A 24,305-nucleotide genomic window follows, 5' to 3' on the forward strand; every position below is an offset into this window, starting at 1 on the left:
AACTCTGCCCTGTCTAAACCATTGGAACTGATCAGGTGCCAATCAATATAAGGGAAGTTAAGGTCACCCATGATAACAACCCTGATATTTTTGCACCTTTCCAAACTCTGCCTCCCAATCTGCTCCTCGGTATCTCTGCTGCTACCAAGGGGCCTATAGAATACCCCCAGTAGCGTAACTGCTCCCTTCCTGTTCCTGACTTCCACCCATACTGACTCAAAAGAGGATCCTGCTACATTACCCACCCTTTCTGTAGCTGTAATAGTATCCATGACCAGTAATGCCACCCCTCCCCCCCCCCCATGCCTTTTAAAGCACTGAAATCCAGGAACATTGAGAATCCATTCCTGCCCTGGTGCCAGCCAAGTCTCTGCAATGGCCACTACATCATAATTCCATGTATGTATCCAAGCTCTCAGTTCATCACCTTTGTTCCTGATGCTTGCAGCTTTCGCCTGGCCTTTATCCTCTTCCACCTCATTATCGGCTCTAACACTCTGGTTCCCCTCCCCCTGCAAATCTAGTTTAACCCCCCAGAGCAACACTAGCAAACCTTCCCACAAGGATGTTAGTCCCCCTCCAGTTCAGGTGCAACCCGTCCCGTCGGAACAGGTCCCACCTTCCCTGGAGCAAGGCCCAATTGTCCAGAAACATGAAGCCCTCCCTCCTGCACCAACTCCTTAGCCACGTATTTAGCTGCATTATCTTCCTATTTCTAGCCTCACTAGCACGTGGCATGGGTAGCAATCCTGAGATTGCAACCCTGGAGGTCCTGTCCTTCAACTTTACACCTAACTCCCTAAATTCTCTTTGCAGGATCTCCTTCTTCTTCCTATCCACGTCATTGGTCCCTACATGGACCACAACATCAGGCTGCTCACCCTCCCTCTTGAGAATACTGAGAACTCGATCCGAGATATCGTGGACCCTGGCACTAGGGAGGCAACAGACCATCCGGGATTCTCGATCTCTTCCACAGAACCTCTTACCTGTCCCCCTAACTATTGAATCCCCTATCACTACTGCTCTCCTCTTTTCCCTCCTTCCCTTCTGAGCTGAGAGTCCAGTCTCGGTGCCAGAGACGCAACCACTGCAACTTGTCCCTGGTAGGTTGTCCCCACCAACAGTATCCAAAATGGTATACTTATTGTTGATGGGAATGGCCACAGGGGTGCTCTGCTCATTCTGTCTATTCCTCTTCCCTCACATGACAGTCACCCAGCTACCTGTCTCCTGACTCTTAGGGGTGACGATCTCCCTGTAACTCCTGTTTATTTCTGCCTCTGCCTCCCGAATGATCTGAAGTTCATCCAGCTCCAGCTCCAGCTCCCTAACTCGGTTTGGCAGGAGCTGCAGCTGGATGCACCTTTTACAGGTGTAGTCATCAGGGACAATTGTGCTCGTCCTGACTTCCCACATACTGCAAACGGAGCACTCGACTGCCCTAACTGCAGCCTCAATTACCTACTCCTAAGCTAATTAGAGGAGCTTACCCGGCCTTACCTCACTGGGAGAAAGCTGATCCTCAGCCTCTCGAGCCAAAGCCTTCCCACTCTGTCCCCTGCTACTCCGTCGCCCGCTCCGTTAATTTGCTCGCCTTTTAAACTCTCCCGCTGATCTCACAGGCTAATCTTCACATGCTTGCGTAGTCATGCCCCGTTCAATCTGCCGAAGAAATGACCGCCACTTCTCAATCTGTTCGCTTTTTAAACGCTCCCGCTGATCTCAGAGGCCGACCTTCACGCGCTTGCGCAATTGTGCCCCGTTCAAATTGCCAAAGACATGACAAGGTGAAACCTAACATCATGAATGGCTGTGATGCTTCACTCCCAGATGAGCTCAATGCCTTTTATGCATACTTTGAAAGGGAGAATAAAACTACAGCTGTGCAAATCTCTGCAGCATCTAATGACCCTTTGATCTCTGTCTCAGAGGCCGACATCAAAACATCTTACATGAGGGTGAACCCATCAGGTCGGGCTTTGAAAACCTGTGCCAACCAGCTGGTGGGAGTGTTCGAGGACATCTTCAATCTCTCATTGCTGCAGTCAGAGATTCCCACCTTCTTCAAAAGGGTGATAGTCATACCAGTGGCCGGGAAGAGTTTGCCTCCCAAGTGCCAGGGTCTGTGGTGTCTGAACACGTCTACAATATCCTGAAAAGGGAGGGTGAGCAGCCAGAAGTCACGGTACCAATGACATAAGTAGAAAAAGGGAGGAGGTCCTGAAAAAAGAATGCAGGGAGTTGGGAAGGAAGCTGAGAAGTTGGACCTGAAGGATAGTAATTTCGGTTGCTGCCTGTGCCATGTGACAGTGAGGATAGGAATAAAATGAAGTGGCAGATAAATGTGTGGCTGGAGAATTGGAGCAGGGGGCAGGGATTCAGATTTCTGGATAATTGGGACCTCTTCTGGGGCAGGTGTGACCTGTACAAAAGGGACAGGTTGCACCTGAATCCGAGGGGAACAAATATTCTTGCAGGCAGGTTTATTAGAGCTGTTGGGAGCAGTTTAAACTAATATGCCAGGAGGGTGGGAACCAGTATGATAGAGCTGAGGATGAGTCAGCAGGTTGACAAGTAGATGATGGGTGTAACATGAACGTAAGGAAGGACAAGCCAATGACTGAGTACAAATGTATTCAGAGAAAAGAATTAAATTGTACCACAGAGGCAAAACTCAAAAGGGTAAAGAATGCAGAACTGAAGGTGCTGTATTTAAATGTGCATACCATTCTGAATAAGGTGAGCCTACTCGGGGAAAAGCTATCGTAGACTGGGTGTTGTGTAATAACCCAGATCTTATTAGCGGGCTTAATGTAAAGGAACCCTTAGGAGGCAATGATCATAATATGTTGAATTCATACTGCAATTTGAGAGGGAGAAGCATAACTCAGATGTATCAGTAACTCAATGGAATAAAGGGAATTGCAGAGGCATGAGAGAGGAGCTTGCCCAGGTGGATCGGAGGAGGATACAGGTGAAGATGACAGCAGAGCAGAGATGGCTGAAGTTTCTGTGAATAGTTCACAAGGCGCAGGATAGATATGTCCCACAGAAGAAATTGTTCTCAAATGGTAGGGGTAGAAAATCATGGCTGACAAAGGATATTAAGGACTGCATAAAAGCCAAGGAAAGGGCAAATAAGGTAGCAAAAGTGAGTGTAAAGCTTTTAAAATCCAACAAAAGGTAACTAAAATAAAGTTATAAGATGGAAAAGATGAAATATGAGGGCAAACTAGCCAATCATATAAAGCAGGATACTAAAAGTTTTTTTCAGTTATGTAAAGAGGAAAAGGGAGGTGAGAGCTGATATTGCACCACAGGAATATGTTGCTGGTGAGGTAGTAATGGGGGACAAAGAAAAGGTAGATGAAGATAATAGATACTTTGCATCTGTCTTCACTGTGGAAGACACTAGCAGTGTGCCAGAGATCTGTGAGTGTCAGGGAACAGGAGTGAGTGTCATTGCTATTACAAAGGACAAGGTGCTGGGCAAACTGAAAGGTCTTAAGGTGGATAAGTCACCCGGACCAGATGGACGACATCCCAGAGTCCTGAGAGAGGTTGCTAAAGAGATAACGGATGCATTGGTCATGATCTATCAAAAATCAATGAATCTTGGCAGGGTGACACAGTACAGTAAGATTGCAAATGTCACTTCATTCTTTAAGAAGGGAGAAGAAAGGACTGAGTAATATGATTCCATTGAGTTACTGATACATCTGAGTTATGCTTCTCCCTCTCAAATTGCAGTATGAATTCAACATATGATCATTGCCTCCTAAGGGTTCCTTTACATTAAGCCCGCTAATAAGATCTGGGTTATTACACAGTTAGCCTAACCTCAGTCGTTGGGAAAGTGTTGGAGTCTATTATTAATGATGGGGTTTCAGGCTACCTGGAGACTAATGATAAAATTAGTCAAAGTCAGCATGGTTTCTATAAAGAGAAACCTTGGCTGACAAATCTATTAGATTTCTTTGAGGAAGTAACATGCAGGGTGGACAAAGGAGAGGCAAGGGATGTCCATATAACCATATAACAATCACAGCACGGAAACAGGCCATTCCGGCCCTCCTAGTCCGTGCCGAACTCTTAATCTCACCTAGTCCCACCTACCCGCACTCAGCCCATAACCCTCCACTCCTTTCCTGTCCATATACCTATCCAATTTTACCTTAAATGACACAACTGAACTGGCCTCTACTACTTCTACAGGAAGCTCATTCCACACAGCTATCACTCTCTGAGTAAAGAAATACCCCCTCGTGTTTCCCTTAAACTTTTGCCCCCTAACTCTCAAATCATGTCCTCTCGTTTGAATCTCCCCTACTCTCAATGGAAACAGCCTATTCACGTCAACTCTATCTATCCCTGTCAACATTTTAAATACCTCGATCAAATCCCCCCTCAACCTTCTACGCTCCAATGAATAGAGACCTAACTTGTTCAACCTTTCTCTGTAACTTAAGTGCTGAAACCCAGGTAACATCCTAGTAAATCGTCTCTGCACTCTCTCTAATTTATTGATATCTTTCCTATAATTCGGTGACCAGAACTGTACACAATATTCCAAATTTGGCCTTACCAATGCCTTGTACAATTTTAACATTACATCCCAACTTCTGTACTCAATGCTCTGATTTATAAAGGCCAGCGTTCCAAAAGCCTTCTTCACCACCCTATCTACATGAGACTCCACCTTCAGGGAACTATGCACTGTTATTCCTAGATCTCTCTGTTCCACTGCATTCCTCAATGCCCTACCATTTACCCTGTATGTTCTATTTGGATTATTCCTGCCAAAATGTAGAACCTCACACTTCTCAGCATTAAACTCCATCTGCCAACGTTCAGCCCATTCTTCTAACCGGCATAAATCTCCCTGCAAGCTTTGAAAACCCACCTCATTATCCACAACACCTCCTACCTGAGTATCATCGGCATACTTACTAATCCAATTTACCACCCCATCATCCAGATCATTTATGTATATTACAAACAACATTGGGCCCAAAACAGATCCCTGAGGCACCCCGCTAGTCACCGGCCTCCATCCCGATAAACAATTATCCACCACTACTCTCTGGCATCTCCCATCTAGCCACTGTTGAATCCATTTTATTACTCCAGCATTAATACCTAACGACTGAACCTTCTTAACTAACCTTCCATGTGGAACTTTGTCAAAGGCCTTGCTGAAGTCCATATAGACTACATCCACTGCCTTACCCTCATCAACATTCCTCGTAACTACTTCAAAAAATTCAATAATGTTTGTCAAACATGACCTTCCACGCACAAATCCATGCTGGCTACTCCTAATCAGATCCTGTCTATCCAGATAATTATAAATACTATCTCTAATAATACTTTCCATTAATTTACCCACCACTGATGTCAAACTGACAGGTCTATAATTGCCAGGCTTACTTCTAGAACCCTTTTTAAACAATGGAACCACATGAGCAATACGCCAATCCTCCGGCACAATCCCCGTTTCTAATGACATCTGAAAGATCTCCGTCAGAGCTCCTGCTATCTCTACACAAACTTCCCTCAAGGTCCTGGGGAATATCCAGTCAGGACCCGGAGATTTATCCACTTTTAAATTTCTTAAAAGCGCCAGTACTTCCACCTCTTTAATTGTCATGGGTTCCATAACTTCCTTACTTGTTTCCCACACCTTACACCATTCAATATCCTTCTCCTTAGTGAATACCGAAGAGAAGAAATCGTTCAAAATCTCTCCCATATCCCTCGGCTCCACACATAGCTGACCACCCTGATTCTCTAAGGGACCAATTTTATCCCTCACTATCCTCTTGCTTTTAATACAACTGTAGAAACCTTTCGGATTTACTTCCACCTTATTTGCCAAACCAAACTCGTATCTTCTTTTAGCTTTTCTAATCTCTTTCTTAAGTTTCCTTTTACATTCTTTATATTCCTCGAGCAATTCCTTTACTCCATGCTGCCTATATCTATTATAGACATCCTTCTTTTTTCGAACCAAGTTTCTAATATCCCTTGAAAACCATGGCGCTTTCAAACCTTTAACCTTTCCTTTCAACCAAACAGGAACAAAAAGATTCTGTACCCTCATAATTTCACCCTTAAATGACCTCCATTTCTCTATTACATCCTTCCCATAAAACAACTTGACCCAATCCACTCTCTCTAAATCCCTGCGCATCTCCTCAAAGTTAGCCTTTCTCCAATCAAAAATCTCAACTCTAGGTCCAGTCCTGTCCTTCTCCATAATTATATTGAAGCTAATGCTATTGTGATCACTGGACCCAAAGTGCTCCCCAACACATACATCTGTCAGCTGACCTATCGCATTCCCTAACAGGAGATCCAACACTGCCCCATCTCTAGTCGGTACTTCTATGTATTGTTGCAAAAAACTATCCTGCACACATTTCACAAACTCTAAACCATCCAGCCCTTTTACAGAATGAGCTTCCCAATCTATGTGTGGAAAATTAAAACCTCCCACAATCACCACTTTGTGTTTACTACAAATATCTGCTATCTCCTTACACATTTGCTCTTTCAACTCACGCTCCCCATTAGGTGGCCTATAATACACTCCTATCAGTGTTACTACACCTTTCCCATTCCTCAATTCCACCCAAATAGCCTCCCTAGAGGAGCTCTGTAATCTATCCTTCCAAAGCACCGCCATAAGATTTTCTCAGACAAGCAATGCAACACCTCCTCCTCTGGCCCCTCCTACTCTATCACACCTGAAGCAACTAAATCCAGGAATATTTAGTTGCCAATCACACCCTTCCTGCAACCATGTTTCACTAATAGCTACAACATCATAATTCCAGGTATCAATCCACACTTTAAGCTCATCCACCTTTCTTACAATGCTCCTAGCATTAAAATAGATACATTTAAGATACTCTCCACCTCCTCCTCTCTTTTCATCCCTAGCAATGCATTCAAATTTATTATCCTTTTCTTTCTTCTCCCCTACAACTTCGGGCTGAGCGCATCCCTTCTCCATCACCTGCCTTTCCTCCCTCACACACTGTCTACTTACTTGCTCTACTGGTGAACTAACCTCCTCTCCCATAGTTTCCTCAAATTGATTTCCGCCCCCCCATCTTACTAGTTTAAAGTCTGCCCTGTAGCCCTAGCAAACCTCCCCGCTAGGATATTGGTCCCCCCAGGATTCAAGTGTAACCCGTCCTTCTTGAACAGGTCACGCCTGCCCCAGAAGAGGTCCCAATGATCCAGAAACTTGAATCCCTGCCCCCTGCTCCAATCCCTCAACCACGCATTCATCCTCCACCTAATTCCATTCCTACTCTCACTGTCGCGTGGCACAGGCAGTAATCCCGAGATTACTACCTTTGCGGTCCTTCTTCTTAACTGCCTTCCTAACTCCCTATACTCTCGTTTCAGGACCTCTTCCCCTTTCCTACCTATGTCATTGGTACCTACATGTACCACGACCTCTGGCTCCTCACCCTCCCACTTTTTGTCATTTACTTAGATTTCAGAAGGCATTTGATAAGGTGCCACACACGAGGCTGCTTAACAAGATAAAATTACAGGAAAGATACTGGCATGGATAGAGGAATGGCTGACAGGCAGGAGGCAGTGAGTGGGAATAAAAGGGGCCTTTTCTAGTTGGCTGCGAGTGACTAGTGGTGTTCCTCAGGGCACACAATTGGGCACACAATTTTTCACATTGTTTGTCAGTGATTTAGAAAATGGAATTGATAGCTTTGTGGCAAAGTTTGCAGATGATATAAAGATAGCTGGAGGGGTTGGTAGTGCTGAGGAAGCAATGCGATTACAACAGGACTTAGACAAATTGGAAGAATAGGTAAAAAGTGGCAAATGGAATACAGTGTTGGGAAATGTATGATAATGTGTTTGGTAAAAGGAACAATATTGCAAACTATTATCTAAACGGAGAAATTTCAAACATCAGACGCACAGAGGCTCTTGGGAGTTCTTGTGCAAGACTCCCAGAAGGTTAATTGACAGGATGAGTCTGTGGTAAAGAAGGCAAATACAATGTTGACATTTATTTCAAGGGGAATAGAATGCAAAAAACAAGAAGGTAATGCTGAGCCTTTATAAGACACTACTCAGGCCGCACTTGGAGTATTGGCAACAGTTTTGGGCCCTGTATCTGAGAATGGATGTGTTGTCATTGGAGAGAGTCCAGAGGAGGTTCACCGGGATAATTCTGGGAAAGAAGGGGTTTATATCTGTGGAGTGTTTGGCAGCTTTGGGCCTGTACTCATTGGAATTTAGAAAAAGTGTGGAGATCTCACTGAAACCTGCTGAATGCTGAAAGGACTAGACAGGGTGGATGTGGAGAGGATGTTTCTTATGGTGGAGGTATCCAGAACTAGAGGGCACAGCCTCAAAATTGTCACAGCAACAATCTTACATTCAGCATCTATGCTCTACCAGTAAGCCCAAGGAATTGACTGTGGACTTCAGAAGGAGGAGGTCAAAGAAACACACACCAGCCCTCATTGAGGGATCAGAAGTGAAAAGGGTACACAGTTCGTGGTTGTCAACATCTCTGAAAATCTAATCTAGTTCCAATATATTGATGCAATTATAAAGAAGGCATGGCAGTGGCTGTATTTCATTAAGGGTTTGAGGAGAATTGGTAGGTCACCAAGACACCCTCACAAATTTCTGCAGATGGACTATGGAGAGCATTATAACTGTTTGCATCACTGTTTTGTATGAAGGATTGCAAAAAGCTGAAGAGTTTACAACTCAGCCAGCTCCATCGTAAGACCATAAGATATAGGATCGGAAGTAGGCCATTCGGCCCATTGAGTCTGCCCCACCATTCAATCATGGCCTGATCCAATTCTTCCGGTCATCCCCACACCCTGTCTTCTCCCTGTACCCTTTGATGCCCTGGCTAATCAAGAACTTGTCTATCTCTGCCTTAAATGCACCCAATGACTTGTTGCCACGAGCGGCCGTGGAGGCCAAATCGCACAGATTTACCACCCTCTGACTAAAGTCATTTCTCCGCATCTCTGTTCTAAATGGACGTCCTTCGATCCTGAAGTCGTGTCCTCTTGTCCTAGACTCCCCACCATGAGCACTAGTCTCCCCATCATCCAGGACACCTTCAAAAGGCAATGTCTCAAAAAGGCAGCATCCATCATTAAGCACCCACATCACTCAGGACATGCCTTCTCTTCATTGGTACAGTCAATGAGGGGATAGAGGAACCTGAAGAAACAAACTCAATATTTTAGGATTTCTCTATTCACTAGATTTCATGAACACTACCCCAGTATGTTTTCCTCTCTTTTAGCATGACTTATTTAACTATATTTGCTTTTTATCTATACTTTTTTTTGCAGTTTAGTTTTTATTATTATGGATTGCAAAGTAATGCTGCCACAAAACAACAGATTTCATGACATATACCAGTGACATTAAACCTGATTCTGATTCTGAGCACATTGCAGTTGGCTGTTTTATACCTTATCTACCATTGTACAGTCAACTTACACATTTTGTTCAGATGTAACTTCAGAGTTCTGTGCTCCATTTCCACCGACTGTCCTGGTTTAAGATCTGAAAATATAATCATAACATATGGAGTTTCTGAATCCATTCATTTTTACCATAGTGTTCCAGGAGTTCCCAGCTCAAAGCCCCAGAGTCTCGTAAGGATCAGGAAGGTCAAATGGGAAAGTGCCAGTTATTTTCACTGTCAATTCCATGCTCCTGTTCAGAATCCCTTGCCTACCTTATGGCATAAGCCTTGTATCTGGAACTTAATCAAATGCCTTTTGGAGGATCAGGTGCAGGCCACTAAAACTTTCCACAGAAAATCTGGGTACTCAATGAATCCAAAGAAGGTAGAAGGGTTGGTTCTTCCCCTACTGGCCCAGAGATCACTAGTTACCACATTATTAGATGTTCAATCCTCAAGCCCACTACTGATAACTTGTCTAATCCAACAAATGTACTTTTTTTTTAAAATTATGAGACCCTTCCCTATGAGCACAAGTATTTGCTTTCCAAAGCTCTGGGTAGAAGATATTTAAAGGTCGGTGAGCCTGACACAGTAGTGGGAAAGTTATTTGCAAGGTATTTTACAGGACTGGATATACAAGTATTTGGATAGAGTCGGACTAATTAAGGATAGCCAGCATGGGTTTGTGCATGGTAAGACATGCCTAACCAATCTAATAGAGTTCTTCGAGGAAGAAATTACCAGGATCATTGATAAAAGCAAGGCAGTGGATATTGTCTACATGCACTTTAGCAAGGCATTTGGCAAGATCCCGCATGGGAGCTTGGTCAGGAAGGTTCAGTTGCTTGGCATTCAAGATAAGGTAGTATATTGGATTAGACACTAGCTTTGTGGGAGAAGCCAGAGATTGGTAGTAGATGGTTGCCTCTCTGACTGGTGGTCTGTGACTAGTGGAGTGGCACAGGGATTGGTGCTAGATCAGTTGTTGTTTGTCATCTATATCAATGATCAGGCTGAAAATGTGGCTAACTGGACCAGCAAATTGTGGATGACAGCAAGATTGGGAGTGTAATGAACACGGGGAAGGCTATCATGGTTTGCAGTGGAATCTGGACCAGCTGGGAAAATGGGCTGCGAAATGGCAGATAGAATTTAATGCAGACAAGTGCAAGGTGTTGCACTTCAGTACGACCAACCAGGGTAGATTTTGCACAATGAACTGAGGAGTGTGGTAGAAGAAAGGGATCTGGGAACATAGGTGTCTCAGGTAGATAGGGTCAAAAGAAAGCTTTTGGCACATAGGCGTCATAGATCAAAGTATTAAGTACAGGAAATGGGATATTATGTTGAAGTTGTATAAGACATTATTGAGGCCTAATTTGGAGTACAGTGTGCAGTTTTAGTCTCCTACCCTCAGGAAAGATGTAAATAAGGTTGGAGTACAGAGAAAATTTACAATGATTTTGCCAGGTCTTGGAGGACCTGAGTTATAGGGGAAGACTGAATAAGGACTTTATTCCTGGAATGTAGAAGATGGAGAGGATATTTGTTAAAGGTATACAAAATCATGAGGGGTATGGATAGGTTAAATGCAAGCAGGCTTTTTCCACTGAGGTTAGATGGGACTACAAGCAGACGTCATGGGTTAAGGGTGAAAGGTGAACATGAGGGGAAACTTCTTCACTCAGAAGGTTCTGAGAGTGTGGAGCAAGCTGCCAGCACATTTGGTGCATGCGATCTCAATTTCAACATTTAAGAGAAGTTTGGATAGACATGTGGATAATAGGGGTATGGAGGGCTATGGTCCCAGTCGATGGTTAGGCTAGATGGGCCAAAGGGCCTGTTTCTGTACTGTACTTTTCTATGGCTCCAAAACCAAATCTTCAACTCTACACCCATCTGTTTGATTATAAGGGGAAGCAATTAAACAAAATAATGAATTACAATTTCCTGCAAAAGTTTGAGTTCATGAATGATGAAACATTATATGATAGATCTGGAACAGTTACACCTGGTGGGATCATAGAGTCATCATACAGAATAGAAACAGACCCTTCAGCTTAAATGGTCCATGCTGATCAGATACCTTCTAAATGTTGTTAATGCACTTGCCTGGTCATTTGCTTGTTTCAAATATTGACCACCCTCTGGGTGAGAAGGTTGTTCCTCAGGTTCCTATTAAATCTCTCCCCTCTCATCATAAATCTATACCCTCTAGTTTGAGATTCGCCAACCTTGGGAAAAATGTGTATGTTCGCTCTATCCATGCCCCTCATGACTTTAACCATCTTTATTAGATTGCCGCTTATTCTCCTACGTTGAATGAAAAACTCTACCTCCTCAACTTCTCTCCACAACTCAATCCCTCAGGTCCCAGCAACATCCTCATAAACCTCCTCTGCACGCCTTTCAGGTTAAAGGCACTTTTCCTAAGCAGGGTGACCAAAACTGAACACAATATTCCAACACCTTGTACAACTGTAAGGTAGCATTCTGACTTCTCTACTCAAATGCCCTGACCAACGGAGGTCAGAAAGCCAAAAGCCTTCTGACCCTTTTTACTTACTTCTGCTTCTCAGTTTCTACTCATATGAACCTCTGACCATCAAATCCATCACGATCAACCTAATTGCATAATGTTCACATTATTTTCAAACGTAAGAGCCTCTGTCATTTGAAAGATCAGAAGAAATGCCAGGCATGTGATACAATACTGCTGACCAACAGCCCGCGCTGCCCAAGAGAGCTATTCTCCTGCAACTGCAGCTTAACCAACAGTTTTAGAATAAATCAGCAAGGCAAACCAATGGACTGTTAGCAAAACTTCTATATTCTGCAGTCTCCATTGGGATAACATTGGTTACTGTGACTGCATTGTGAGTAGCAGAATTTTATATACTGGTGTGATTTAAAGTGCAGAGTTTCTACTACCACTGATCTAAGGGATTTAACTGTAGAAGCTTCAGTTTTGTGAACAATACTCGCCTAATTTATCGCTGTGACTCTACATCAGCCCTAAGGCAGGAGGAATTGTAAATTGTAGGCAGCAGGTTGCAGAGACTTTGATAGACTAAATTAATAATGAAACATGCCTCACATATGGTTCTGTGGGAGAAATCCTTCCAAAGACACAAGCCATTGCCACAATGTATTACCAACAAACCCTGCCTGTGAGAGTCTCTGAGATATACTGCTTTCATTGGCATACTAACTATGTATCCAACAAAGATGGAGAGAACTCCTGAGTTATGCACAAGAAAAGTTAATTGCTCATTTTATACCCAAGAAAGTTTTACCAGTTATATTTTTAAACTAGGAGCTACAAATTGTGGAAAACAATTATGCCAAGGCCCAAAATCAAAGTAACTCTGAAATCAGAACAGTAAATAAAGAGTGACCAGCTCAAAATGTGAACTGCTTCTCTCTCTGCCGATTCTGCCTCACATCCTGAATCTTTCCAGTCCCTCTGCTCTTATTTCAATTATCTTGTGTCTCATTACAGAAGGTAAGGGCTAAGGCAGATTATTCCATCATTGCCTCTATGCCGTTCCTGAAAACTACCCCAAATGTTTTTTCCTCAACCTCCAAATTTCACCACAAGGTTATTTGGAACTCTCCCTCAGAAATCTGTTTAGGCTCGAGTGGTCATTAAACAACGGTGATGATAGTAGATTTGTATTAGACATAGGCATCAAGGGATATGAAGCAAGGGTGTTAAAAATGCACTTCCGATCACATATGATGGAACATTGAGAAGAGAGGGTACAGCATTCTGCAGTTCTCACAGGTACTCACCATTTCTGTTGGACTACAGTACAAAGTCCTTCCCATGCTCTCCATTAGTAGGTGTTGCCAGGCTCTAGCGGGCAGCTCAACTAACACCACGAATATCCTCAGATAAATACACAACGCAGAAGTACCCTCCTCTGCCCTTCATGTCTCTCCCACAACAGTCATGGATCAAGTGGACAGCCGTGGACCTTTACCAAGGGTGGAAATGGCTAAACTTTAAATGGCATAATTTTAATATGACTTCCAGCAAGTATAAGGGAGATGTCAGAAATAGGTATTTTGCAGGGACTGCTGGGTGCACATAATGCCCCTGCTAGTGGGGGTAGTGGTGGTGAGAGATACATTAAGGACATTTTCGAAATTCTGAGATAGGCACATAGACAACAGAAAATTGGACAGCTATAGTTGGAAAAAATTAGATCGATCTTTGGAGTCAGTTGAAAGGATGGTACAACAACATGCGCAGAAGGGTCTGGATTATGCTGTAGTGTGCTATGTTCTAACCACAACGACCATAAGGCCATGAGACACAGGAGCCATTCAGCCCATCGAGTCTGCTCCACCATTCCATCATGGCTGATCCCGGATCCACTCAACCCCATACACCTGCCTTCTCACCATATCCTTCAATGCCCTGACCAATCAGGAAACTATCAACTTCTGCCTTTAATATACCCACGGACTTGGCCTCCACCACAGTCTGTGGCAGAGCATTCCACAGATACACTACTCTCTGGCTAAAAACATTCATCCTTACCTTTGTTCTAAAAGGTCACCACTCAATTTTGAGGCTGTGCCCTCTAGTTCTGGATACCCCCAACATAAGAAACATCCTCTCCACATCCACCCTCTTTATATGCTGTTACTCAGAGGCACCAGACGTCTAGCCAGGTCCAAACCAAGGTGAATGAACATTTTGAGTATGGATATCGATCTGGATCAAGAGGTTCTAATCTGTACAGCCTTTTTGTCAGCAGTAGGTTGCCTTTAAAGGCAGCAAGTTGCTCCAGTAACCCCGACTTAATCCTGATCTTGGTACCTGTCTGTGTGCAGTTTCCATGTTCCCCTGCTGGTTTCCCCTGGGTTCTCTCTGGTTTCCTCCCACACACCCCAAACATGTGCTCTTAGTAGGGTAAATGCCTGTTGTAAGCAGGTGTTGGTGATATGAAGAGAATGCATTGTGTTAATGTAAGTCGGGCTTGGTGGTCATCATGGACTCGGTAAGCTGAAGGAGCTATCTCCATCCTGTGGCTCAGTCTTTACCAATCACCTCTTTTGGGAATCTTTCAGCAGAAAGGAAAGAAGAAATCTAATGAACGGATTAAAAACTGATGAAACACTTACCTTGGTGGATGAACCCCTGGTTCATTATCATCCTAAAAATGAGATCTGTTGTAAAATAATAACATCTTGTTATTATACATCAATAAACAGTGAAGGAACCGAGATTATCAGGGACTGAATACTTTCGAAAAATTGGCTGAGCAATTTGCAATACACCATAAGGCTGCTACAGGCTGTCACCAGGATATTGAAAGGGTTGTATTATAACTGCCTTCTGTCCAAAAATACTTTGCAGCAAAGTAATGCTTTCAAATTATAACCTTTTTGATAGGGTGGGGAAAGCAGCAGACAGCAAGACCCAGTGAAACACAATGAAACAAATTATTTGCTAGGGTTTTCCTTCAAAGTGATGGCTGTGGGAGAGAGAATTTCCTTGCCCACCTGAGCAGCAGTTAAGGTCTTGGTTTAATATCTTAAGCACAAAATAACATTGAGAACATTGCAACCCCCTCCTTTGTACTACACCAGAGAGTTCTGCACTCAACTCTGTGGAAGGGAAAGTGTACACAAGGCTTTCTAACTCAGAGCTGATTGTGCAATCAACTGACCCAAATAAACGGGGATGGAGAACATGCAAAAAGTTCAATGTCACTGGACAATACCTAGATTGAACCCAGAAAGGACAGTCTACTAGCCTCTGACCAAGAGAGAGAACCAAAGAAATAACAAAACTCCCATACAAGAAGCAAGCCACACTTTTATGCCTTTTGGATTAATAATGATACCACACTGGCACCAACAGTATCATGGTAACAATGTAATGACAGCTGGCATTGTCAGACTTCAACCATCATTACAGGAATTCACCTGGTTGGAGACCCAGCCTCCACTCCATTACTCAAAGGAAACCGCAAACAATGTGTGCCCGTGCACAGTGTCTCCCTTACTGTTGTAATCCAGCATGACCTTCTGGTGCCAGAGTAGCATATATTCCAGACAATTGGACATTATTAATACTCCAAAATTCTTCTAATTCATGCTTTAATGTTATATCATAGAATAATAAATGTCCCAGTGACCCTGGCAAGTTAAGGGGGAAAATGGGTATTGGGGGTCCCAGTTTCTTTAACTTCTAATCCAGTTGATATTTCCCCAGTCCCTCTAACTGCACGTTACAGCGTACAGCATCTACACACCTTGATTCGCCTGCTTGAGCAGCTCAATTTCCTTGTGCAGCTTCTCCAGAGTTTCCGAGTGCTGCTCCTGCAGGAACTTGAGATTCCTTTCCAGCGTGGCTGCCCGCAGGTTTGCGTCCAACTCGCCGCGGCTAGCCTGCTGAGGGGGCTCCGGTTTATTTGTCTTCAAGGCAGGAGACAGAGGAATTGGGTTAACGTTATTCTGGGGGAAGGAGCAAGGGTACCGAGTTCTGTCGAGCGTCCCCACACGAGACCACTGGGGCAGGTTACGCAGAGGGGGCAGGCTGCTGCTCGACATGTTTCCAGCAGAAAGAGCTTCCATAGATTCACACAATGTGGCAGTGTTGCAAATTTCACCCTGCTCCAAAATAACAATTACTTTTCTCCAGATTATTAAACAATAAGCTTGTCTGTGAAATTAGAATTTTGTGCATATGTTGTTGCCGATGATGGAACCAACGTGCTTCCCTGGAATAAAGTCCATTTCTTTGTCCTTCTCAATAAATAAAACATCCACTGAAGAGCAAAGTGCTAATCCTTGATGTAGATCCAGCTTCACTGGGTAAACTCTCCCTGCAGCTCAGCTGCTAATTCCAAAACAGCATCCTCATGGAACATCTCTCTGGTTGTTAACAAGCTTGCTCGAGCTGTGATCACTTTGCCACATTGGCGTTTCACCTTGATGAATCACTCTCCCTGGAATACATGCAAACAGATCACTGCAAGAGAGGTAAAAGTGAGTGAGTGAGTGAGTGAGTGGCTTGGGAGTTCACTTGGAGTTTGCAACCAGCTAAGTTTCTAAACTTTTCGATATCATTGCATCAGTGAGATTGTGGAACAGGTAGCAACAGCATCGTCCGTGCAGTAAAATGTCCCATTCGACTTTACATTCAGGAATGGATATTGGATCTGGGGCACTACTAGGTTTGGAAAGATTTTAAAGAGAGTTTCTGAGGGAGAATTAGTTTAAGGATTGACATTCTGAACCATGGAAAGGTGACAAATACAAATTCAGCATTTGCATCAATTTTCATCCAACATTCTCAATGTGTAGCTAGTATCTGAGTTAGGTAGAGAGGAGAGTCCAGGATCTATAAAATGGGAAGATGGACCCAGTGCCTTCATTACTGGAGTTCACTTATGAGAACACATACTTCTGTCTACAGCATAGACATCTCATCTCCCCACCTCCAGCGAAATCTCTCACAACAACTCTATAATCTAACAACACATCTCAATCGCTTCACAGAATTGTTCTGGCATAGGGTCCGATTACCTCCCAGTGTAGCAGCGGCAGGGTGGAGCATCCCCATCAGCCCGATCATCACCCCTGTATACTGCCCACAAACCCCATCAGCGCGTCTCACCCACACCCACCCCATTCCCCCATCAGCCCGATCATCACCCCTGTATACTGACCATAAACCCCATCAGCGCGTCTCACCCACACCCACCCCATTCCCCCATCAGCCCGATCATCATCCCTGTATACTGCCCACAAACCCCATCAGCGCGTCTCACCCACACCCACCCCATTCCCCCATCAGCCCGATCATCACCCCTGTATACTGCCCACAAACCCCATCAGCGCGTCTCACCCACACCCACCCCATTCCCCCATCAGCCCGATCATCACCCCTGTATACTGCCCACAAACCCCATCAGCGCGTCTCACCCACACCCACCCCATTCCCCCACCAGCCCGATCATCACCCCTGTATACTGCCCACAAACTCCATCAGCGCATCTCACCCACACCCACCCCATTCCCCCATCAGCCCGATCATCACCCCTGTATACTGCCCACAAACTCCATCAGCGCATCTCACCCACACCCACCCCATTCCCCCATCAGCCCGATCATCACCCCTGTATACTGCCCACAAACTCCATCAGCGCGTCTCACCCACACCCACCCCATTCCCCCCGATCATCACCCCTGTATACTGACCACAAACCCCATCAGCGCGTCTCACCCACACCCACCCCATTCCCCCATCAGCCCGATCATCACCCCTGTATACTGCCCACAAACCCCATCAGCGCGTCTCACCCACACCCACCCCATTCCCCCATCAGCCCGATCATCACCCCTGTATACTGCCCACAAACTCCATCAGCGCATCTCACCCACACCCACCCCATTCCCCCATCAGCCCGATCATCACCCCTGTATACTGCCCACAAACCCCATCAGCGCGTCTCACCCACACCCACCCCATTCCCCCATCAGCCCGATCATCACCCCTGTATACTGCCCACAAACTCCATCAGCGCATCTCACCCACACCCACCCCATTCCCCCATCAGCCCGATCATCACCCCTGTATACTGACCACAAACCCCATCAGCACATCTCACCCACACCCACCCCATTCCCCCATCAGCCCAATCATCACCCCTGTATACTGCCCACAAACTCCATCAGCGCATCTCACCCACACCCACCCCATTCCCCCATCAGCCCGATCATCACCCCTGTATACTGCCCACAAACCCCATCAGCGCGTCTCACCCACACCCACCCCATTCCCCCATCAGCCCGATCATCACCCCTGTATACTGCCCACAAACTCCATCAGCGCGTCTCACCCACACCCACCCCATTCCCCCACCAGCCTGATCATCACCCCTGTATACTGCCCACAAACCCCATCAGCACATCTCACCCACACCCACCCCATTCCCCCATCAGCCCGATCATCACCCCTGTATACTGCCCACAAACCCCATCAGCACCAGACCCCACATACCCCCTCCTACGCCCATCAGCACCAGACCCCACATACCCCCTCCTATGCCCATCAGCACCAGACCCCACATACCCCCTCCTACGCCCATCAGCACCAGACCACACATACCCCCTCCTACCCCCATCAGCACCAGTCCCCACATACCCCTCCTACGCCCATCAGCACCAGTCCCCACATACCCCCTCCTACGCCCATCAGCACCAGACCCCACATACCCCCTCCTAACCCCGTCAGCACCAGTCCCCACATACCCACCCCACCCCCATCAGCACCAGACCCCACATACCCTCTCCTACCCCTGTCAGCACCACTCTCACACATACGCCCTCCTACCCCCATCAGCACTAGTCCCAACATACCCTCTCCTACCCCCATCAGCACCAGACCCCACATACCCCCTCCTACCCCCATCAGCACCAGACCCCACATACCCACCCCACCCCCATCAGCACCAGACCCCACATACCCCCTCCTACCCCCATCAGCACCAGACCCCACATACCCACCCCACCCCCATCAGCACCAGTCCCCACATACTCACTCCTAACCCCATCAGCACCAGACCCCACATACCCCCTCCTACCCCCAACAGCACCAGACCCCACATACCCTCTCCTACCCCTGTCAGCACCACTCTCACACATACCCTCTCCTACCCCCATCAGCACCAGACCCCACATACCCCCTCCTACCCCCATCAGCACCAGACCCCACATACCCACCCTACCCCCATCAGCACCAGACCCCACATACCCCCTCCTACCCCCATCAGCACCAGACCCCACATACCCACCCCACCCCCATCAGCACCAGTCCCCACATACTCACTCCTAACCCCATCAGCACCAGACCCCACATACCCCCTCCTACCCCCATCAGCACCAGACCCCACATACCCACCCCCCCCATCAGCACCAGTCCCCACATACTCACTCCTAACCCCATCAGCACCAGACCCCACATACCCCCATCAGCACCAGACCCCACATACCCACCCCACCCCCATCAGCACCAGTCCCCACATACTCACTCCTACCCCCATCAGCACCAGACCCCACATACCCTCTCCTACCCGTCAGCGCCACTCTCACACATACGCCCTCCTATCCCCATCAGCACCAGTCCCGACATAAACTCTCCTACGCCCATCAGCACCAGTCTCCACATACCCCCTCCTACCCCCATCAGCACCAGACCCCACATACCCCCTCCTACCCCCATCAGCACCAGTTCCCACATACACACTCCTACCCCCGTCAGCACCAGACCCCACATACCCCCTCCTACCCCCATCAGCACCAGTCCCGACATACTCCCTCCTACCCCCATCAGCACCAGTCCCCACATACCCCCTCCTACCCCCATCAGCACCAGTTCCCACATACACACTCCTACCCCCGTCAGCACCAGACCCCACATACCCCCTCCTACCCCCATCAGCACCAGTCCCGACATACTCCCTCCTACCCCCATCAGCACCAGTCCCCACATACCCCCTCCTACCCCCATCAGCAATATTCTTCAGAAGGCTGCACCTGATTCCACCCATGAGGTTCCTGAAACAATCTAACCTTGGACATTCTACAGGACCTGCACATCACTGCAGAAGCTGGATGACCAGGAATGGACATTAGTGGCATAACGGGGCTTTGACATAGATCACTTTGGAAATGGTGAATACTATACGTTTAAGGTGATTGAAGGAAAGTGTATGGGGAATGTCAGAAGTAACTTTATTTTTGGAGTGGGAGAACGCTGTGCCAGGGGTGCGGGTATAGGCAGGGGCAATTAAGGAAGTCTTCAACACGTGGATAACAGAAACGATAGGAAAATGGATGGCATGGTTAGATTGATCGTGAGTGGGCACAACACCTCGGGCTGAAGGGTCTGTGACTAAGATTTATCTTTGCTGGGGAAGTCAGCATGACTTTGTTTCTATGAAATACTGTCTAACAAATTTGATGACATTTTTTGGGGAGGCAAGTATATTTAAGAGAGTAATGTGACAGATGTTGCCCCTCGGGACTCAGGCTGGTAACGACTACAGATTGTGGAACGCGGGCAGGCTGACAAACGGAATCCAGAATTGGCATGGTGATAGGAAGCAGAGGATGTTGGTGGCAGACTGTGATATTTCACACCAATCAGTGCATGGACCTTTGGGTTTGTGATAAACGTGAACTACTGATGTGAATACAGGAACCATATTTAATAAGTCTGCAGCTGATTGATTGGTGGGATTGTGAATAGTGAGGAGGATGGTCTGATGTTACAACGTGATAGCGATGAGGCGGATTGTTGGCAATGGAATTTAATCCGACAAGTGCGAGAAAATGTTCTTTGAAAGGCCAAACTCAGGCGTTCACCAGAAATAGTCAGGCACAAAAGGAACCAAGGGACCTGAAGGACAACTTAACAGATCTCTGAAAGCGCGAACACGGTGGGCAAGGTGGTCGAGGACACGTGCGGAATGTTTGCCTTCAGGGGATACTGTTATGATGCAGTTCTGTTTCTGGATGGTATGGAGGGGAGAATGATAGAGGAGTACACAGGAAAGAGGAGGTGTCTGGGGGTGGCCAGAGTTTGAACTATAATCTGTGCTACAGGACTCCCTTCATTCACTTTCTGATAACCTCATTACTAATGACTGCATTTCCACCGATGGTTCCCGGACGGTGGCTCGGACCAGCGCTGGCATCCTGCACCCTCACGGAGAGCACAGAGTTTTCACCGGGGACCTGGGACCGAGTCTGAATGGGAGGCCGGAGGGGCCCAGCTATCGGGTGTTGGTCTCCGGGACGTGGGGCGGCCCAGGGCCGGAGTGTTGTCCTTGCCTGGAGCTGGGGTGGTTGGGGAGAGGGGAGGAGCCGGGCCAGGGTCCATCACCGGCTAATTGTTGGTCTGGGTCGGGGCCCCCGGCCGTGGTAGGGGACGGGACGGGCCGGGCCGGGGCCCCCGGCCGTGGTAGGGGATGGAATGGGACGGGGCCCCCGGCTGTGGTAGGGGACGGGCCGGGCCCCCCGGCTGTGGTAGGGGACGGGTCGGGTCGAGGCCCCCGGCCGTGGTAGGGGACGGGCCGGGCTGGGACGGGGCCCCCGGCCGTGGTAGGGGACGGGCCGGGCCGGGCCGGGGCCCCCGGCCGTGGTAGGGGATGGAATGGGACGGGGCCCCCGGCTGTGGTAGGGGACGGGCCGGGCCCCCTGGCTGTGGTAGGGGACGGGTCGGGTCGAGGCCCCCGGCCGTGGTAGGGGACGGGCCGGGCTGGGACGGGGCCCCCGGCCGTGGTAGGGGACGGGCCGGGCCGGGCTGGGGCCCCTGGCCGTGGTAGGGGACGGGACGGGCCGGGGCCCCCGGCCGTGGTAGGGGACGGGACGGGACGGGGCCCCCGGCTGTGGTAGGGGACGGGTCGGGTCAAGGCCCCCGGCCGTGGTAGGGGACGGGCCGGGCTGGGACGGGGCCCCCGGCCGTGGTAGGGGACAGGCCGGGCTGGGATGGGGCCCCCGGCCGTGGTAGGGGACGGGTCGGGTCGAGGCCCCCGGCCGTGGTAGGGGACGGGCCGGGCTGGGACGGGGCCCCCGGCCGTGGTAGGGGACGGGCCGGGCCGGGCTGGGGCCCCTGGCCGTGGTAGGGGACGGGACGGGCCGGGGCCCCCGGCCGTGGTAGGGGACGGGCCGGGCTGGGACGGGGCCCCCGGCCGTGGTAGGGGACAGGCCGGGCTGGGGCCCCCGGCTGTGGTAGGGGACGGGCCGGGCCGGGGCCCCCAGCTGTGGTAGGGGACGGGGCCCCCGGCTGTGGTAGGGGACGGGACGGGACGGGGCCCCCGGCCGTGGTAGGGGACGGGTCGGGCCGAGGCCCCCGGCCGTGGTAGGGGACGGGTCGGGTCGAGGCCCCCGGCCGTGGTAGGGGACGGGCCGGGACGGGGCCCCCGGCTGTGGTAGGGGACGGGTCGGGTCGAGGCCCCCGGCCGTGGTAGGGGACGGGGCCGGGACGGGACGGGGCCCCCGGCCGTGGTAGGGTAGGGGACGGGACGGGGCCTCCGGCTGTGGTAGGGTAGGGGACGGGACGGGGCCTCCGGCCGTGGTAGGGGACGGGGATGGGGCCCCCGGCTGTGGTAGGGTAGGGGACGGGACGGGGCCTCCGGCCGTGGTAGGGGACGGGGACGGGGCCCCCGGCTGTGGTAGGGTAGGGGACGGGACGGGGCCTCCGGTCGTGGTAGGGGACGGGGCCGGGACGGGGCCCCCGGCTGTGGTAGGGTAGGGGACGGGACGGGGCCCCCGGCCGTGGTAGGGGACGGGACGGGGCCCCCGGCCGTGGTAGAGGACGGGGCCGGGACGGGACGGGGCCTCCGGCCGTGGTAGGGGACGGGCCGGGACGGGGCTCCCGGCTGTGGTAGGGGACGGGACGGGACGGGGCCCCTGGCCGTGGTAGGGGACGGGCCGGGACGGGGCCTCCGGCTGTGGTAGGGGACGGGGACGGGACGGGCCGGGACGGGGCCTCCGGCTGTGGTAGGGGACGGGGACGGGGCCCCCGGCTGTGGTAGGGTAGGGGACGGGACGGGGCCTCCGGCCGTGGTAGGGAACGGGGACGGGGCCGGGACGGGGCCCCCGGCTGTGGTAGGGTAGGGGACGGGACGGGGCCCCCGGCCGTGGTAGAGGACGGGGCCGGGACGGGACGGGGCCTCCGGCCGTGGTAGGGGACGGGCCGGGCCGGGGCCCCCGGCTGTGGTAGGGGACGGGACGGGACGGGGCCCCTGGCCGTGGTAGGGGACGGGACGGGACGGGGCCCCCGGCTGTGGTAGGGGACGGGACGGGGCCCCCGGCCGTGGTAGGGGACGGGGCCGGGACGGGACGGGGCCCCCGGCCGTGGTAGAGGACGGGGCCGGGACGGGACGGGGCCCCCGGTTGTGGTAGGGTAGGGGACGGGCCGGGCCGGGACGGGACGGGGCCTCCGGCTGTGGTAGGGGACGGGGCCGGGACGGGACGGGACGGGGCCTCCAGCTGTGGTAGGGGACGGGCCGGGCCGGGACGGGGCCCCCGGCTGTGGTAGGGGACGGGCCGGGCCGGGACGGGGCCCCCGGCTGTGGTAGGGGACGGGCCGGGCCGGGGCCCACTCACCAGCGGACTGCTGCAGAACGCCGGGCGCAGACTGAACCGCCGCCTTGTCCGTTGCCAGGACGACTACTGTTGCCAACGCGCAGCCGCAGAGGGTTACGTGTGGCGGCTCCGCCCCTTCCCGCTCTGCGGCGCTGGCTCGGGCCGGGTAGTGCTGCCACCTACCGTCCACCACTTGTCCTGCACTTGTGACAAGACTTGTCCGAGTCTTCCGACACCCGGGCTGAAATCGTTCATTTCTTCCACCCTGCTCCATTTCCGACATTTCCCTTCCCGTTCTCCATCTCTCTATCTCTGGAGACAGCTTATCCACCGATGTCTGTTTTCACCTCGTCCCACCCCGTTACTTGTAAAAACGCCATCCCCTTATTTCAATTCCTCTATCACATCTGCTCTCAGGATGGGGCTTTTCATTCTGGAAGAAAGGTGTCCTCTTTTTCCAAAGAAAGCGGCTTCACTTCCTCTACCATCAACGCTGCCCTCAAACCGCATTTCACGGATGTCTGCTCTTATCATATCCTCCCGCCCTGGGATAGGGTTCCTCTTGTCCTCATCTACCCTCACCAGCCTCCGTGACCAGCACATAATACTCCGAAACTTCTACCACCTCCAACTGGATCCCACCACCAAATACATCTTTCCCAGAACTGATCCCTGAGGCACACCACTGGTGACC

At 49.8% G+C, this 24,305-nt stretch overlaps 1 protein-coding gene across 4 annotated transcripts in view; it reads right to left on the reverse strand.

Annotated features, from left to right (window-relative positions):
* ccdc74b (coiled-coil domain containing 74B) overlaps positions 1 to 23,846 on the reverse strand; it is a 93,947-nt gene extending 70,101 nt beyond the window's left edge. For 2 of the 4 annotated variants that reach the window (XM_073055595.1, XM_073055592.1), the window contains exons 1-4: positions 23,633 to 23,704; positions 15,766 to 16,484; positions 14,630 to 14,674; positions 9,523 to 9,588 (exon numbers count right to left, since the gene is read on the reverse strand). In XM_073055595.1, coding sequence (XP_072911696.1) covers positions 9,523 to 9,588; positions 14,630 to 14,674; positions 15,766 to 16,087 — 433 coding nt within the window. In that variant the 5' untranslated portion in view covers positions 16,088 to 16,484; positions 23,633 to 23,704. Of the gene's footprint in view, positions 1 to 9,522; positions 9,589 to 14,629; positions 14,675 to 15,765; positions 16,485 to 23,632; positions 23,705 to 23,794 lie in introns of those variants that run through there. The other 2 variants (XM_073055594.1, XM_073055593.1) reach the window with 2 other exon arrangements.
* Positions 23,847 to 24,305: the final 459 nt, after the last annotated feature.

The sequence above is a fragment of the Hemitrygon akajei genome, chromosome 9 (assembly GCF_048418815.1).
Source record: "Hemitrygon akajei chromosome 9, sHemAka1.3, whole genome shotgun sequence".
NCBI classification, from domain to species: domain Eukaryota; kingdom Metazoa; phylum Chordata; class Chondrichthyes; order Myliobatiformes; family Dasyatidae; genus Hemitrygon; species Hemitrygon akajei.